The 17,775-nt window shown below is 30.8% G+C and overlaps 1 protein-coding gene across 1 annotated transcript in view; it reads right to left on the bottom strand.

Moving 5' to 3' along the window:
- The window catches only part of LOC119607722 (Down syndrome cell adhesion molecule-like protein Dscam2), a gene marked incomplete at its 3' end in the record, with an annotated part of 78,443 nt that overhangs the window by 10,439 nt on the left and 50,229 nt on the right, over nucleotides 1-17,775 (bottom strand). Inside the window, exon 3 of the mRNA XM_037961801.1 lies at nucleotides 13,305-13,646. Coding sequence (XP_037817729.1) covers nucleotides 13,305-13,646 — 342 coding nt within the window. The remainder of the gene's footprint in view (nucleotides 1-13,304; nucleotides 13,647-17,775) is intronic.

The raw sequence follows: 17,775 nt of genomic DNA, 5'->3' as shown, positions 1-17,775 counted from the left end.
TTCTCAATGAAATATTGTGTATAACAGTTTTTCTAAAGTAAATTTCGGTATAAAGCATTTTCTGTAGAAAAGCTTTTAAAGCTTTTTGAACATCTTTTTAGAAATGTTTTTATATAGAAAGCTTTATATGGAAAAACATTATATAGAAAAGTTTTTATGCATAAAGCTTTCCGTATAAATGCTTTTCTGTAAAAAGATTTCGGTATAAAATCTTTTCTGTAGAAAGCTTTCAGTATAAAAGCTTTTTTATTAAAACTTTTCCATGGAAAGCTTTTTGTATAAAAGCTTTACTATATAAAGCTTCCGTATAACAGTTTTTCTGGAGAAAGTCTTCACAGTGAAAGCTTTCTATAGAAAAGCTTTCAGCAGAAAGTTTTCTATAGAAACGCTTAATTATAAAAAAAAAAAAAACTGTTATATTAAAAATTTCCTTTAGAAAAACTTATATTTTCTATAGAAAAATTCTAAATATTTCTCTTAGGCAACATCCCTATATCTCAAAGCCCCTTTCCTATTTGAGTTAGAAGTTTCTTCAACATTCCCCCTCCTAGGACAACTCAATTAAATTTATTACTTTCCACATTTCATTGAATTTTCTCAAACAACAAAATTATCTAAATATTTTTTACACACTTTAGCACTCTTTTTCTCATATAACTTTAAAAGTTCAGTGATCTTTTTTTAAACGAAAGAATCTTATTAATTATACAATTAAACTTGCTGAGCAATTTACAATAACACATTTTAAGTGAAATAACATAACAACAACAGAAAAATATTCATAAATTCCATTGCGTGTTAAGTTTAAGCATTGTAATTACTTAGAATGAATAAAACTTGCAGCTCCTGGCTTTGTCTTTAAAGAAAATTTCCACTTTTGCTCTTAGAATTCGTTTTTCCACAAAGAAATTATAAAGTAAATTTAAGATTTTCTCATCATCCTCAAGATTTAAAAAATATGAAGAAAATTGTTTTAAAAAGGTGAGAAAATTTTGTAAGCATGATGGCTAGAATTTGTAATTTAAATGTAATGTGTAATTACAAAAAAAAAAAATAATAATAAAAAAAATTGATTAACTTCCCAGAAAAGGCAGCTTTATTAAGCCAGTATTAAAAATGAAGAACTTTATTTTAGAAGAACTGTTATAAAGAAAATCTTCTACAGAGAATTCAGTCATAAACAAATTTGTTTGTAGAAAATATTGAAAGAAGAAAGCTTTCAATAGAAATGCAATTATACAGAAAGCTTTTTGTAGAAAAACTTTTATACAGAAAACTTTCTGTAGAAAAGATTTTATAAAGAAAGCTTTTTGTAGAAAAGCATATGTACATATAAACACAAATAAAGTTGTCCATACAAAAGCTTTTATACAGCAAGTTTTCAAAGCTTTTATACCCAATGTGTTCTATAGGAAATCTATTATACTGAAAGTTTTCTGCAGAAAAAAGCTTTCTATGGAAAATATTTTCTAGAGAAAGCTTTCTATAGAAATTGCAATACATAAAGTCTTCTATAAAAACTGATTAATCAGACAGTTTTCTCTAGAAAAGCTTTATATAGATAGCTTTTTATAAAAAATATTTTATATTAAATGCTTTCAATGTATGAGCTTTATACAGAAACGTTTCTATAGAAAAGTTTTTCTCTAGAAAATCTTTGTACGGAAAAATGTGTATAAATAATACTTCATATTAAAAGCTTTTATACAGAAATGTTTCTATAAAAAAGGTTTCGATAGAAAAGCTATTATACAGAAAGCTTTCTATAGAAACGATTTTTAACTGAAAGTTTTCTATGTATAAACTTTTATATTGAAAGCTTTTGTATGAAATTTTTTAAACGAAATTATTGCTAACAAAGCTTTCTGTAGAAAAACAATTATACACATATAAAGCTTTTCTACACAAACTTTAATGCTAAAAGCGTGCTATAGATAAGCTTTTATTCAGTCTGCCTATATTCTGGTCTACAGTCTATAGAAAAGCTTTTATACCGAACGCTTTATATGGAAAAGTTTTATACCTTAAAGCTTTTATAAAAAAAATTGTCTAGAGAAACTATTTTAAACAGAAAGCTTTTATAGAAAATCTTTTATACAGAAAACTTGTTATAGAAAATCTTTTATACAGACAACTTTCCACAGAAAAGCTTTTATGCGGATAATATCTTTCCATAGAGAAGCTTATATACCAAAAGCTTTCTTGAAAAAATTTTACGCATTTTAATACTTCTTTATACAATTTTCTGTATCAGAATGATAACATGTATACAGATCAATGTATTCAGAATCATTACCTTTTCATTCGCTTTTATGCGGATAATATCTTTCCATAGAGAAGCTTATATACCAAAAGCTTTCTTGAAAAAATTTTACGCATTTTAATACTTCTTTATACAATTTTCTGTATCAGAATGATAACATGTATACAGATCAATGTATTCAGAATCCATAAAGCTTTACAAATAAATTGTGAGAATTTTCTCTTCAACTTTCCTAAAAATAATAACTAAAAAAATCAAACTAAATTATAATAAAAAAATATATAAAATTATAGGAACAATTTTTAAGAAAAAAGGATTTTATTAGGATTTGTAAAAAAGCACTCTAAGATATAAACCCTCTTCATTTTTTGTAATATTTTAACTACTAGAAACTCCGCTTTAAAAACAAACAAACCATATTCTGTTCCCGGCATAAAATCTTCATTTTGATCGGTATGCCACGAGACCACACTAACAAAATCGGCCACAAACGAGGGTATTTCACATTTTAAAACGGCCGCATTACCGCGTATAACGTAGGCTTTATTAACATCGGTGTCATAATATTGGGCGACCACTACATACATATAAAAAGCAAGTTAAATATTTGTGTTAAATTTTGCCCAATATAGAGTCAAATATTTATTACATTTTAAGAAAACATTTTAGAGCGGAAAACACTTCCCTGAAGTTGAAAAAGTAAACGAAAAACTTAAAATTACTTAATTAACTGAAAAAAAAGATAGTAGAAAATGGGATTTCAAAATAGACAACTAAGCAGCAGAGTTGTTAAAGTGTCAATGTTGCTGTGGTGTTTGTATGTATAGTGTAAAGAGTAGAATGAGTGTGATTGTCAAACTGTAGTTAAGGGAAAGAGAGTGTTATTGACATTTAGGCATATCACAGTTTGAAAATATATAAAATCGAAAACGAATTGCTTACTGCCTTGAAGTTAGTTTTTTATTAAATTATTTGAAATTTTGATAAAATTTTTATTTAGTTTTAAATTTTTTAACCTGAAGAAAGAGAGTTCAAGAAAATTATATGGAATTGAAAGAATTTTGAAAGAAAAACTTAATTAATGATTAATGAAGACAAAATGACAAAATGGAATTGAATGAAATTTAATTAAACATTTAATTGATTTGAAGATGATCAGCTTTCTTCAGATTTATTAAATTAATTTTTGAAATAAGTTAAAGACATATTGAACAAACATATGTATATGAATGCTTAAGTTCGCAATGGGTTTCATCAAATGCCGTTTTATAACAGCTGCTTCCTTAGACTCACAACAAACCAGTTCAACGTTTTCAGAGTTGGCAAAAATTTTGAAACCTTTAAGTATTTGTATGAGTAAACTTATTGATTAGTTACAGACAAATAGTTCAGAAATATTGACAGTTATCTCTCAGTTTAGTGACTCTCAAAGAAGAAATTTTAATTTTCTTAATATTGCCAAGTCTGCAGCCCGATCTATAATATTACCTGTAGTCTAGTCTAAAGTTTTGTCTATAGCCTGGTCTATAAACCGATTTGAAGTCTGGTATATAGACTAGTCTGTAGTTAGTTCCACAGTCTAGTCAATAGTAGTCTATAGTCTAGTCTATCTATAATATTACCTGTAGTCTAGTCTAAAGTTTTGTCTATAGCCTGGTCTATAAACCGATTTGAAGTCTGGTATATAGACTAGTCTGTAGTTAGTTCCACAGTCTAGTCAATAGTAGTCTATAGTCTAGTCTATAGTCTAGTCTACAGTCTAGTCTATAGTCTAGTCTATAGTCTAGTCTATAGTCTAGTCTATAGTCTAGTCTATAGTCTAGTCTATAGTCTAGTCTATAGTCTAGTCTATAGTCTAGTCTATAGTCTAGTCTATAGTCTAGTCTATAGTCTAGTCTATAGTCTAGTCTATAGTCTAGTCTATAGTCTAGTCTATAGTCTAGTCTATAGTCTAGTCTATAGTCTAGTCTATAGTCTAGTCTATAGTCTAGTCTATAGTCTAGTCTATAGTCTAGTCTATAGTCTAGTCTATAGTCTAGTCTATAGTCTAGTCTATAGTCTAGTCTATAGTCTAGTCTATAGTCTAGTCTATAGTCTAGTCTATAGTCTAGTCCATAGTCTAGTCTATAGTCTAGTCTATAGTCTAGTCTATAGTCTAGTCTATAGTCTAGTCTATAGTCTAGTCTACAGTCTAGTCTATAGTCTAGTCTATAGTCTAGTCTATAGTCTAGTCTATAGTCTAGTCTACAGTCTAGTCTATAGTCTAGCCTATAGTCTAGTCTATAGTCTAGTCTATAGTCTAGTCTATAGTCTAGTCTATAGTCTAGTCTATAGTCTAGTCTATAGTCTAGTCTATAGTCTAGTCTATAGTCTAGTCTATAGTCTAGTCTATAATCTAGTCTATAGTCTAGTCTATAGTCTTGTCTATAGTCTAGTCTGTAGTCTAGTCTATAGTCTAGTCTATAGTCTAGTCTATAGTCTAGTCTATAGTCTAATCTATAGTCTAGTTTATAGTCTAGTCTAAAGTCTAGTCTATAGTCTAGACTATAGTCTAGTATATAGTCTAGTCTATAGTCTTGTCTATAGTCTAGTCTAGTCTATAGTTAAGTCTATAGTCTGGTCTACAGTCTAGTCTATAGCCTAGTATATAGTATAGTCTATAATCTAGTCCAGGGTCTAGTCTATAGTCTACTTTAGTCTATAGTCTACTCTTTAGTCCGATTTATAGTCTGGCCCTGTGTCCGATCTATGGTCATATCTATAGTCTAGTCTATGGGTTGATCGATGTATTGATTGTACTATTCTAGTCTATTGTCTGGTCCAGAGTCTAGTGTGAAGTCTAATCAAAAGTCTAGTCGATAGTCTGGCCTATAGTATGATCTATGGTTTAGTCTGTAGTGTGGTCTGTCTGATCCAGAGTCTAGTATAAAGTCTCTTCAATAGTATGTTCAATAGTCTGATCAATAGTTTGGTCTACAGTTTTAACAATAGTATAGTTTATTTTCCGGTCTATAGTTTGATGTAGTCTATAATCTGATATATGGTATGATCTAGGGTCTATAATATATTCTTTACATTCTGGTCGAATGTTTAGTCTAAAGTCTGGTCGATAGTCTGAACGAGAGTCTGGTATATAGTTTGGTCCAATGTCTAGTCTAAAGTCTAGCCTAAGGGTTATCTGTAGTCTTGTTTATAGTATGGTCTATGGTCGATAGTGTGAACTAGGGTCTGGTATATAGTTTGGTCCAATGTCTATTCTAAAGTCTGGCATATAGTTTAACTGTTGTCTAGTATATAATCTGTGAATAGTAGTCTAAACGATATATTGGTAAATAGTTTGGACAACTTCTGTTCTATAGTTTGATCTATAGTCGGTCTATATTCTGGTTTATAGTTTGGTCTGTAATTTTGTATATCATCTGTTCTATAGTCTGACCTATAAACTGAATTATAGCCTGGTCTATATTTTGGTCTGGCATATAATCTGGTCTGGTATATAGTCTGTTTTATATTTTGGTCTGTAGTGTGATCCATAGTCTAACCTACTGTCTGGTCAGTAGTTTGGTCCATAGTCTGGTCTTTATAATTAGCTTTTTAAAGTGGCAGAAAACGACAGTTATAGTGACCAGTTTGAAATGTGTTCCGACGATTTTTAAACTGATAAAATATTAGTTTTTCGAAGTACATATGTAGAACAGTTATTGTTAAACTGTTATATTCAGTATATAACAAACTGTTAAAGTGTTAAATTGTTAAGTATTTTATTGAAGATTAAAAACATGTTAAAGTGTTTCAATTATAGGGTTAAAATTTTGTCTGAAATTCTGTGATATATACAGTTTGTTTTTGGATAAATTGATTTCGGTATAAATATTATGGAATTATGTCTGTGTGTTTTTGTTAACAAACTGTTATAATTGTTATAATTTTATATAAAAGATTATAGGGTTATAATATTATTGAAAATATATACATATAACCAAACAAATTTGGTTTTGAATATTATTAATTGACATATATAACTGTCAAAATGGTGTTATTACACGCACACACACACTTACATAAAAAAGTGTTTTTTAGTAGTGTTTGACAAAATATATAGTAAAGTAGTGTTTTAAGTGTCAATTTTGTGGGCTCAAAGAAAAGAGTGTTTATTTGTAGGCTAGTGTTAACAGGGATTAAAGGATTTCTCAATAAAACAATATAAGAAATAAATAATAAACCATTAAATACGAGTTAACAAATACATTTGATTACAAGTGATTACTGCATTTTTTTATATAAGTACGTGTTTAGATTTTAACTTAGAACACACACCATATTCAGTGCCTGGAAAAAAGTTTTCTTCCTGATCGGTGTGCCACGATATAACACTAACAAAATCGGCCACAAATGAGGGTATATCACATTTTAAAATGGCCGAATTGCCGCGTATAACAAAAGCCTTATGAATATCCTCTTCATAATGTTGGGAAACAACTGGACATTTTTATTTTATAATTAATAAAAAAATGGAATAAATAAAAAAATAGTTATAAGAAAATAAAGTTAGCAAATGTTTAAAAACAAAAATTTTTTTAAAAGGAATGTTTAAGTGAAAATGGTGGTGATGATGTTGATGAGAGAAGAAGAATAATAATGAGCTAAGAACTTAAGGAACAAGTGTTGGGTCTAACCTAATTGTTGCGTGCTTTTAGTATTAATCAATAAAAACAAATTTAATCACACTACACAAATGTCAACAGAGAAAAAGAGAGTGAGTCTAGCTCGCACCATATTCTGTTCCTGGATAGAAATTTTCCTCACTATCTGTATGCCAGGAAACGACTTCAACAAAATCAGCCACAAATGAGGGTATTAAACACTTGATTACCGCTGAATTGCCGCGTATAACATGTTCTTTATTAACATCGGCTTCATAGTATTGGGCAACCACTAAGACGATAACGTGGAAAACAAAACATAATGGGAAAAATGAGTTAAAGTAAAAAAAGTATAGTTACAAAATTCGCTTTAAATAACCAAAGATGTATGACAGGGAGCTTTAAAAGAAAGTTGTAAAATGTCTACTTAACTTATATCTAAAGAAACGTAATGGAATTGAAACACTTTTACTTAAAAACGCTTGAAATTGAAATATATTTCGAGTTTATAGCATAGAATTGTATGCTATAAACTTACCTAACCTTTAGTGTATAAAGAAACGAAATGGAATTGAAACAGTTTTTTTAAGATCCTCGCGAAATTGAAATATTTTAATGAGTTTGTATGCTATAAACTTACCTAGCCTATAAAGCATAAAGAAACGAAATGGAATTGAAACAGTTTTTTTAAAGAACCTCGTGGAATTGAAATATTTTATGAATTTGTGAAACAAAATATTGTAAAAACATTTGATAGCGCTTGCTAAACCTTTTTAAAGTTATATTATGTAAAGAAACAAAATGGAATTGAAACAATTTGTTGACTAAATTTAAAGAAATTGTGAATTTATAGCCTGAAACTTTTAAAAAATATTTCCCTAGATTTTTCTGTTTAAGAGAAACAAAATGGAATTGAAACAGTTTCTGTAGAAGGCTGTTGGAATTGAGACGAATAGTGTATTAATGGCATAAAATGCCCTTAAAACATTTCATAATGCTTAATAACCTTTTCAAGGCCGTTATATACAAAGGAACGAAATGGAATTGAAATTTTTTTTTTTACTTGATAGAGATTGAAATATCTAATGTAGTCTATAATCTGGGGTATAGTATGTCCTATTGTCTGACCTATAATCTGGTCTAAAGCCTGGACTTTAGTATTATCTAAAATCTTTCCTATAGACTGGTCTATATTATGATCTATAATCTGAGCTATAGTCTGGCCTATGTGCAGATCTATAATCAGGACTACAGTCTGATCTATAGTCTGGTCTGTTGTCTATAGTATGATCTATAATCTGAGCTATAGTCTGGCCTATGTGCTGATGTATAATCAGGTCTACAGTCTGATCTATAATCTGGTCTATAGTATGATCTATAATCTGAGCTATAGTCTGGCCTATGTACTGATCTATAGTCTGGCCTATGTACTGATCTATAATCAGGTCTACAGTCTGATCTATGGTCTGGTTTATGGTCTCGTCTATTATCTGGTCTATAGTCTGGTTTATGATCTGGTCTATGGTCTACTTTATGGACTGATCTAAGGGAATATTTTGGAATTGAAACATTTCTGTAACAAACATAATAAACTGAAAACATTTCTTCTTTCAATAGAATTAAAATTATAATTAAATTAAACATTATTTTCTTACTTCCATGCAATTGGCTTAATTAACAAAATTATGCCTTAAAGTTTACAATTAAGAATTTCAGAAACTACAAAAGTTCTACTAATAAGATCAACAATAATTTCCGCTTTAATAGAAAAAGCGTAAAAATTGTCATAAAAGTAAACTTTTATCTAATTAAATGACAATCATAAAGTTCTTCTTACACTTCTGAATGTCTGTCTATTGTCGGGGTCCCCCTCTCTGAAAATGTTAAACTTTTATCTTAAAATGTCTGCAGACATTTTAATGTACATAATTACTTCCTCCCCTCTTCTTTAATTCCCCATAAACACTTTCGCTAGTTACTTTAAATACGTAAATGATAAGCAGTAGAAGAAATTTGTTTAATATTGTGGTATGTTTTTTCGGTGCTGAGGCTTTAAGACCAAAGTTAAAGTACCTTTTCCTTATTCTCTTGCTGTATTTTTTAACATTGTTAAAAGTGACATGTCATAAAAGCTTAGTCATATACTAGATATATTTACTAAAAGTATTCTATACATATTTTCTACTGCCTGATGATGATGACAATGACGTGACATGACAATATTAGCTTTATACGTTTTAGAGTTTCTTCTTCGTCATAATTTTCTTAGTTAAAAAAGTACATTTTTGCTAAACAGCGAGACCATTACAATGTTGACGTCTTTTTAATACCTTACGCTAAAGAAGCAACACGTTCTTTTTAATGTTACTTTTTTTTTTTTTTTTTGTTATTTATTTAATTTTGTCTTGAAATGTCATTTTTAGTTACTTTTTCGGCAAGAATTATTATTAAGGAAGTAGAAATTAAATGGTGAGCCAAGCAAGAATATGTAGACTATTTAACATGTAAAATAGGCTTGTTATCGTTATTAGAATAGTTTTTCTCATTTTGGTGTTTTTATGATTAATTTTTTGTTAAGGGTTACACCTTAAATTGTCTCTATTTGCTAGGTACAGTGGGTTTTGGGGATATTTCTTGACTTCCTCATTGTCTGTCTAATAAAATGACATAAGTTAGAGTTATTTCCATACCTCCGTTTTTGGGGTTGTTAGTAAATTTTTCTTTATTAACAATATTTACTGACAGACATGTGGACATCGCTATCTATATTTATCTATCTATCTATCTATCTATCTATCTATCTATCTATCTATCTATCTATCTATCTATCTATCTATCTATCTATCTATCTATCTATCTATCTATCTATCTATCTATCTATCTATCTATCCATCTATCTATCTATCTATCTATCTATCTATCTATCTATCTATCTATCTATCTATCTATCTATCTATCTATCTATCTATCTATCTATCTATCTATCTATCTATCTATCTATCTATCTATCTATCTATCTATCTATCTATCTATCTATCTATCTATCTATCTATCTATCTATCTATCTATCTATCTATCTATCTATCTATCTATCTATCTATCTATCTATCTATCTATCTATCTATCTATCTATCTATCTATCTATCTATCTATCTATCTGTCTGTCTACCTATTTATCTATATAAGGGATCATCTGTATAGAATACACTTCAGTAAATAAGGATCCACTTTAGTAGAGAGTAGATGATATATTCTATGACTACTACTGACTACTTTATTAGAGATCTCCTCCACTATGAGGGAGAGTTGTTGAAACTTGTTAAATTTCCTTATTTTAAACATATCTTTGTCCACTGTAGCTAGCAGCTTATTCAAATATCTTTTACTTTTAGTCTTTCCTTCTTTCAATTCTTTTTTTAGCTTGCTTCTAATTTTTATACTGATTAATTAAAATTATCTAACTTAAGCACGAACAACAACAACAAAAACTGTTTATTCATTAAATACATTTTTCGCTTAAAGTTAATTTTTTTTTGTTAATTAGGTGTGTTTGAGTTTCAGTTCCTATCAGAAACTCTAATGCTAATTGTCTAATTTAATTAGATTTTTTCCGAGTAATTCTTTTATAAGGGCAAGTCTGTCTAGTTAGACAAAATTTCAACATAAATTAGTTTAATTAATTATGATTACTTTAGTTTATAACATTTTTATAGAATGTTTTAAGAAAAACTTACAAATAAAATGCCTACATTTTATAATTAGTATAAAAACCTAATGCCTTAATTACATCACCTTGAATGTGTTAAAGTAGAGGACACTGTAATTATTATAATTAGTTTAAAGGATTTATTCCTGTGGGGTTTGAAGGCATATAATTGGGTCACCTTTAAAACAAAGTTAAATAAAGGAATATAAAGTAAATTTTAGATTTTTTTCAGTAAATATCCAATATGTCTGTCTGTCTGTCCATCTATCTATCTATATATCTATCTATCTATCTATCTATCTATCTATCTATCTATCTATCTATCTATCTATCTATCTATCTATCTATCTATCTATCTATCTATCTATCTATCTATCTATCTATCGATCTATCTATCTATTATCTATCTATCTACTACTATCTATCTATCTTATCTTCTATCTATCTATCTATCTATCTATCTATCTAGCTATCTATCTATCTACTATCTATCTATCTATCTATCTATTATCTTTCTATCTATCTATCTATATCCAATGCCTTACAACTTTGCTAACTGAACTTAAGGCCAAAAAATCAAACCTTTGTGAAACAGTTTCATTCCATTTCGTTTCTTTAGCATCCAACAGCTAATTAACTTCAAATAAGTCTAATTATATAACTATTCCTTCAATCTTTAAACAATCAACTTAATTTTCTAACAAAATTCAATTACACTTCTTGTTAAGTTGCCTCTTTTTCCCACAAATCTTATTATGACGCTCTTAACTATTGACAAAGTTTTTCTACAAAAAAACACAATCCTCTACTTAGCCCAATTAATTTAACTTATACATTATGCACAAAGTTCATTCATAAAAATTTCTCAAAATTAATATAGTAAATACGTGTAAATAAGCATGTAAGTGTGTAAAAAGTTTCTTTTCTTCTTCTTTTAGAAAATTGCGCAAAATTTTCTTCTACGCTTAATTACATACTACGATTCTGTTTTCTATATATAATTAACAATTACAATTGTTTTTTAATTCAAACTTCTGCAGGCTGTTGCTAACAAAATTTAATTAAAATTCCATTGAAATCAAGTTGTTTTTTTTTTTTTTTTTTTTTTTTTGAGACAAGTGGCATCAGATCTCTCGATGTGTCTAGGCTTTTTGACGCGTGTATTTTGTATATGCCTGCGCCTGCATGCATTGTCATACATATTTGGTTGTAATTTTTAGCTTTTAGCGAAAACTAAAGACAATTGAATGTTTAAAAGAATGCAAAAATTGTTTTCCCTGTTTTAGAGATGGGTGGGGGCAACTTTTCGCAAAAAATGGAGCAGACAGTGGAGGAGTGAAAAACCAACGTTATGGAGAGTTGGGAACCAGCGATGAAAAGTTTTTTTTTTTAGCTGAAAATTTTTGGAAAATTTATAGGGCAAGAAACGAGGGAGTAAGTTGGAGGAATCTCGGACGGACGGACGGATGTAGGTAGAATAGTCGGTCTATTCTAGTAGGTGGTCTACTCTAGTAGAGAGTAAATGATCTAGTCTAGTAGAGAATCGATGATCTACTCTAGTAGAGAGTAGATGATTTACTCTAGTATAAAGTATTATCTATTGAGAAGATGATCTATTCTAGTATAGAGTAGATGATCTACTCTAGTAGAGAGTAGACGATGTACTCTAGTAGAGAGTAGACGATCTACTCTAGTATAGAGTAGACGATCTACTCTAGTATAGAGTAGATGATCTACTCTAGTATAGAATAGATGATCTACTTCAGTATAGAATAAATGATTTACTCTAGTATGGAATATATGATCTACTCTAGTAGAGAGTAAATGATATACTCCAGTAAAAAGTAGATGATCTACTCTGGTAGAGAGTACTCGTTATACTCTAGTAGACAGAAGACAATTTACTCTAGTAGATAGTAGACGATCTACTCTAGTAGAGAGGAGACGATCTACTCTAGTAGAGAGGAGACGATCAACTGTAGTAGAGAGGAGACGATCTTCTATAGTAAAGAGGAAACGTTCTACTCTAGTAGAGAGGAGACGATCTACTCTAGTAGAGAGGAGACGATCTACTCTAGTAGAGAGGAGACGATCTACTCTATTAAGAGGATACGATCTACTCTAGTAGAGAGGAGACGATCTACTCTAGTAAAGAGGAGACGATCTACTCTAGTAGAGAGGAGACGATCTACTCTACTTGGATTAGAGTAAACGTTATTCTCTTCTAGATAGAGAGGAGACGATCTTCTATAGTAGAGAGGAAACTTTCTCCTCTAGTAGAGAGGAGACGATCTACTCTAGTATAGAGGAGACAATCTACTCTAATAGAGAGGAGACGATCTACTCTAGTAGAGAGGAGACGATCTGCTCTAGTAGACGGTCTACCGTAGTAGAGATCTTCTTCTCTTTGGATTAGAGTAAACGGTATTCTCTTTTAGATAATAAACGATCAACTCTACTTTCGGGAGAAAGTAATAATCCTTTACTCTTCAGGTAGAGAATATACGATCTAAACTTCTTAAGATAACATTTCGATCTTTTCCTATAGATAGTAAATGATCAACTCCACTCCTGAAATAAAGTAGACTATCTTCTTTTCGGGATCTCTTTCCCCATTCAGACACAACTTACTCTCTCGTTTTCTTTCCATAAAAATAAAGTATAAAACCATAACTAAACATTGACAACTTACCGGCTCTAACATGAACATCACGCGATATAATCGAACCAAATTGATTGCGAGCCAAACAGGCATAAACTTGAGCATGAACTTCTTGACGATAATCTTCGGCACGGAAAGGAGGGAACACTAATTTGCCATCCGAGGAGATTTGACGCAAACCGGGAACATCACCAACAGCAGTGCCATCACTACGAATCCAAATAATTTCAGGCATAGGATTACCGCTAGCTTTGCATTCAATTTCGGCACCAGTAGAATTAGAGAAGTCAATACGATTGGTGGGTTCCTTAAGGAAAACGGGTCCTTTTTGGTCGGCATCGGGGGGATTGGCAGCTAGAGCTGATACAGAAGCTAAAAAGAGAAAAAAGGAAAATTTTTTGTTATAAATCTTTTGATGTTTTAATGGGTTTTTTATGTATACATATTATAGTCAGACAAAAACGGATGTTACTCTGTGTTTCATTTTACAAATCATAAAAACAAAGGAATATTATTACGTATATATTTATATAACTAAAATATCGTCATTGGTTTTTATAGTTTATCATGCTTTTTCAAAACATGCGGAGACAATAAGTTTTTACATTTTTATTTATGGTTTATTTCATTTATTCTCTCAATTTTTCATACAAAATCCACTGCAAGTCAATACCATAACAAACACCCTATTTAGACAACCATCCACACCAGTCCATACCAAACCATGCCATCGCATCATACAGACATTGTTCATTATATGTCTAGTATGACTACCATGGATCAGTGACTTTAAATGCATTTGTCATATATTTTTATTCCTTTGTTTTTGTTGTTTTGGTTCCTATACCTTCTATATTTGACAAAGAGACTTTTAGTTGTTGTTTTTGTTGAATAATTCAAAATACTCCCTCTGCCTGGCACCGTTTGGGTTGGTTATTCAAACTACAACTATAAACATCTCCTGCGCTTTTGAAAAACTCCCTGTTTTAGTAGGAAAGGGGAGGGATAGGAATAGCAACTACAACAACATAGTTTTAATGCACAAAAACAATGACGAAAAGGTGTCGATGACACTTAACAGTGTCTCTTTCTATATATTCACCAAAGTCATTGGGGAAAACCCTACAGAAGGCAAAAATAACTATCATTATGCTGGTAGAGAGTACACAAATCCTTGGATCTGGTAGAGAGTAGTCGATCTGCTTAAGGAGAGACAGGAGATGATCTATTCAATAGTGGGATGGTGTAATTTGTAGCATAAAGTAGAAAATCTACTCTAGGAGTGAGTAGTCGATCTACTCTAAAAGAGAGTAGACGATCTACTCTAGAAGAGAATAGACTTTAGTAGAGGACAAACGATCTCCTCTAGTGAAGAGTAGAAGATCTATTCTAGTAGAGAATCGAGGATCTACTCTAAGAGAGAGAAGACTATATACTCAAGTAGAAAGCAGTTTACCTTCTCTAGGAGAGAGTAGGAGATCGACTCTCTAAAAGAGAGTCGATGATCTACTCAACTCGAGCTTAGTGGAGTCAAAAAAGTTTTTCATATAACAAACGATCCACTCTATTAAAGAGTAAACGTTCTACTTCAGTTAGAAGAAGACGATCTAATATGGAAAGGATCATAATTTCTCTAGAAGAGAGTCGTGTGATCTCAACTCGAGCTTAGTGGAGTCAAAAAAGTTCTTCATATAACAACTTCATCTTCTAAACCACCATTACCCACTATATCCAGAGTAGTTCGTTACCTACATAAAGACAATTTTTGTCATTTCTAATAACATTCTTACTTCGTTTTTATTCCTTTCTTTCTCTTTTATATTCTATATTATTATATTCATTTTAACGCATCGTTTCATACATGTTTCTTAACACTTTCCCTTTGAAAGACTGCACTTCTCCCACGGTGCCCTCAAAACACCAACCATTTTACAACTACCCGACTCCTTTTTTTCCTTCTAAAGAAGTTTAAGAAGTGATGTTACCTACAGCAAAGAGCTGTTTTTTTTTTCTTTTGCCGAGATTTTATTTCTACTTTATGAATACCATATAGCAGCATGTGACCTCAGGCTAAATACTCGTAAAAATTGAGCGAAAAAAAAACAAACAATAACGCAGCGAAGAAAGCAATAAAGGATGTTGTCGTCAGGGATTTAGCAAAAGGGAAGGGTAAGTTGGAGGTGGAAATGTTATGACACTTCTCTAAGTTATAAGAAAAGTATTAATAATAAACTGTATGAGAGTTAAGAGTGTTTCAATATTGTGATGACGTTATTTAAATGTTTAATTTAGTTAAAGGCAAACGTTACTAATTGGTTTAAGGCTGTGAGAAGGGGGGATATATTTTTATAAAGATATTAAAGGGCCTAGAAGAGAGAAAACGTTATACTCAACTTGCGAGATAAAAAACGATCTACTTCACTCTGTGAGAGCAAAGACGATGTACTATAACTATGGGAGATTTGATTCATACTACTTTGAGGAAGTAAATAATATTCTTAACTTTGGGAGAGAGTAGAGGATCTACATTACTCCAGAAGAGAGTAGATCATGAAAAATAGAGCACCTACCAATCTTTAGAAGAGAATGAACAATCTACGATGAGAAAATGATCTTATCTACTTTGAGAGAGAGTAGATCCTCTACTTTTTAGCTTTGGGAGAGAGCAGAGGATCTACACTACTCCATAAAAGAGTAGATGATAAAAAAATAGAGCACCGACCAAACTTTGAAAGATAATAAACGATATACGATGAGAAAATGATCTTATCTACTTTGAGAGAAAGTAGAGGATCTACTCTGAGAGATGAGCATTTCTCTGAGAGCATCTAATCTGAGAAAGTAGAGTATCTACTCTACTCTAAGAGAGAATAGGGATTTTACTTTACTTTGAGAGAATTGAGTAGATGATCCGAGAGAGAGATTAAAAGATTTAATCTACTCTACGAAAGTAGAAGATCTTCTCTATTCTGAGAGGGAATACATGATCTTCTTTACTCTTAGAGAGTAGAGGATTTATCTTACTCTTAGATAATAGAGGATTTACTTTATTCTTACTGAGTTGAGAATCTAATCTACTTTTACAGAGTAGAGGGGCCTACTCTACTTTAGAGGTTAGAGTAACTAGAATTGAATAGATAAGCAGGAATTTGTTCTACTTTGGGAGAGAATAGAGGATCCATTCGGAGAAAGAGATGAAGATCTACTCTAAGAGAGAGTAGGGAATCTACTTTACGAGAGAATAAAGGATCTGCTTTACTTTGTGAGTGTTGAGTAGATGATCAGTATAAGACAAGAAGGTCTATCTAGGATCTACATATATCTCTTTTCAGGCAGTTAAGGATCTACTCTAATTAGGGACAGAGTTAAGCATAGTAAAATTGAGACATAATCGATCAGTTGAGGATCATAAAAAATTTTAAAGGTTTAAAAGTAAAAACATGTCATTTATGCGATCTACTCTGCAAGAGAGTTGGCGATCTATTCAGCTATGGGAGAGAGTATATGATCTACGTTAAGCTATTCTAGAGTGTAGTAAAACATAGTAGGAGTTAAGACATTAAGTTAACACAATGCTAAGTATGGTAAAATTGAGACATAATCGATCAATTGTGAATCAGATATAAAGTTGAAGGCTTATAAGTAAATAGATCATTTAGGCGATCTACTCTACTCTGGAAGAGAATAGGCGATCTATTTTGCCATGGGAGAGAGTATATGATCTACGTTCAGCTATACTATTCTAGAATGTAGAAGTTGAGACATTATCGATCAGTTGAACAGCTCGATCATTATAGTTGATCATTAGACTACTTAGGGCATTTTTCTGGTCGATCTTCAGCGATCTTTTTAATTGTATTTATTTTGTTTTTACTCCAAGTTGTGGTTTCCATTTCTAAAGGGAGCAAATTTACTTTTTTGTCAATTCTGTAGTTGTTCGTCTCGCTGTCTGTGTTAACACACGAACAAGATCAAATCTACAATTCAATGGTTGGTTGTTCAAAAAAAAACCAGAAACTTTACTTGCTGCTGCTTAAAAATCACAAGAAAAAATAATTTTTTGAAAATAAATTTTAATTTTGCAGCTGTTCAACATCTGCTTATGCTGCCAATGAGGTACAGTTTAGAGGAGTAGCAACAAATTTACTCTCTTTTAAGAAGGGAAGTGTGGGGGAAATAGTGTAAATATTCCAGATTTCAAAACATTTTAGAATCTTAGAAAAGCCACCGAACAATTGGCAAAATATTGATTTTTTAGAAGCAGAATTGTTGTGTAAAACCTTTAAAAACGGGTTCAATTTCTTTTTATAATAATTAAAGGATGTTTTGATTACTACTTTCCTGTAACAGATTTGACCTTTTTTCCCTTCAAATTAAATCTTTACTTTGTTGTGGTTTCTTAAAAGTATTTTGGTTTTAAATCCCTTTTTTCGTTTTCCCCTTCTTTTGTGTTTTATTCGTTTTGTGTTTTATTTTAAAAACTCTTTAATGGGTTTAAGTT

This window comes from Lucilia sericata, unplaced genomic scaffold, assembly GCF_015586225.1.
Source record: "Lucilia sericata isolate MDLA Ls3-8-SP2 unplaced genomic scaffold, ASM1558622v1 Contig000736F_arrow, whole genome shotgun sequence".
NCBI classification, from domain to species: domain Eukaryota; kingdom Metazoa; phylum Arthropoda; class Insecta; order Diptera; family Calliphoridae; genus Lucilia; species Lucilia sericata.
Note: the sequence above shows the minus strand (reverse complement) of the source record. Positions and strands in the feature narration are given on the sequence as shown.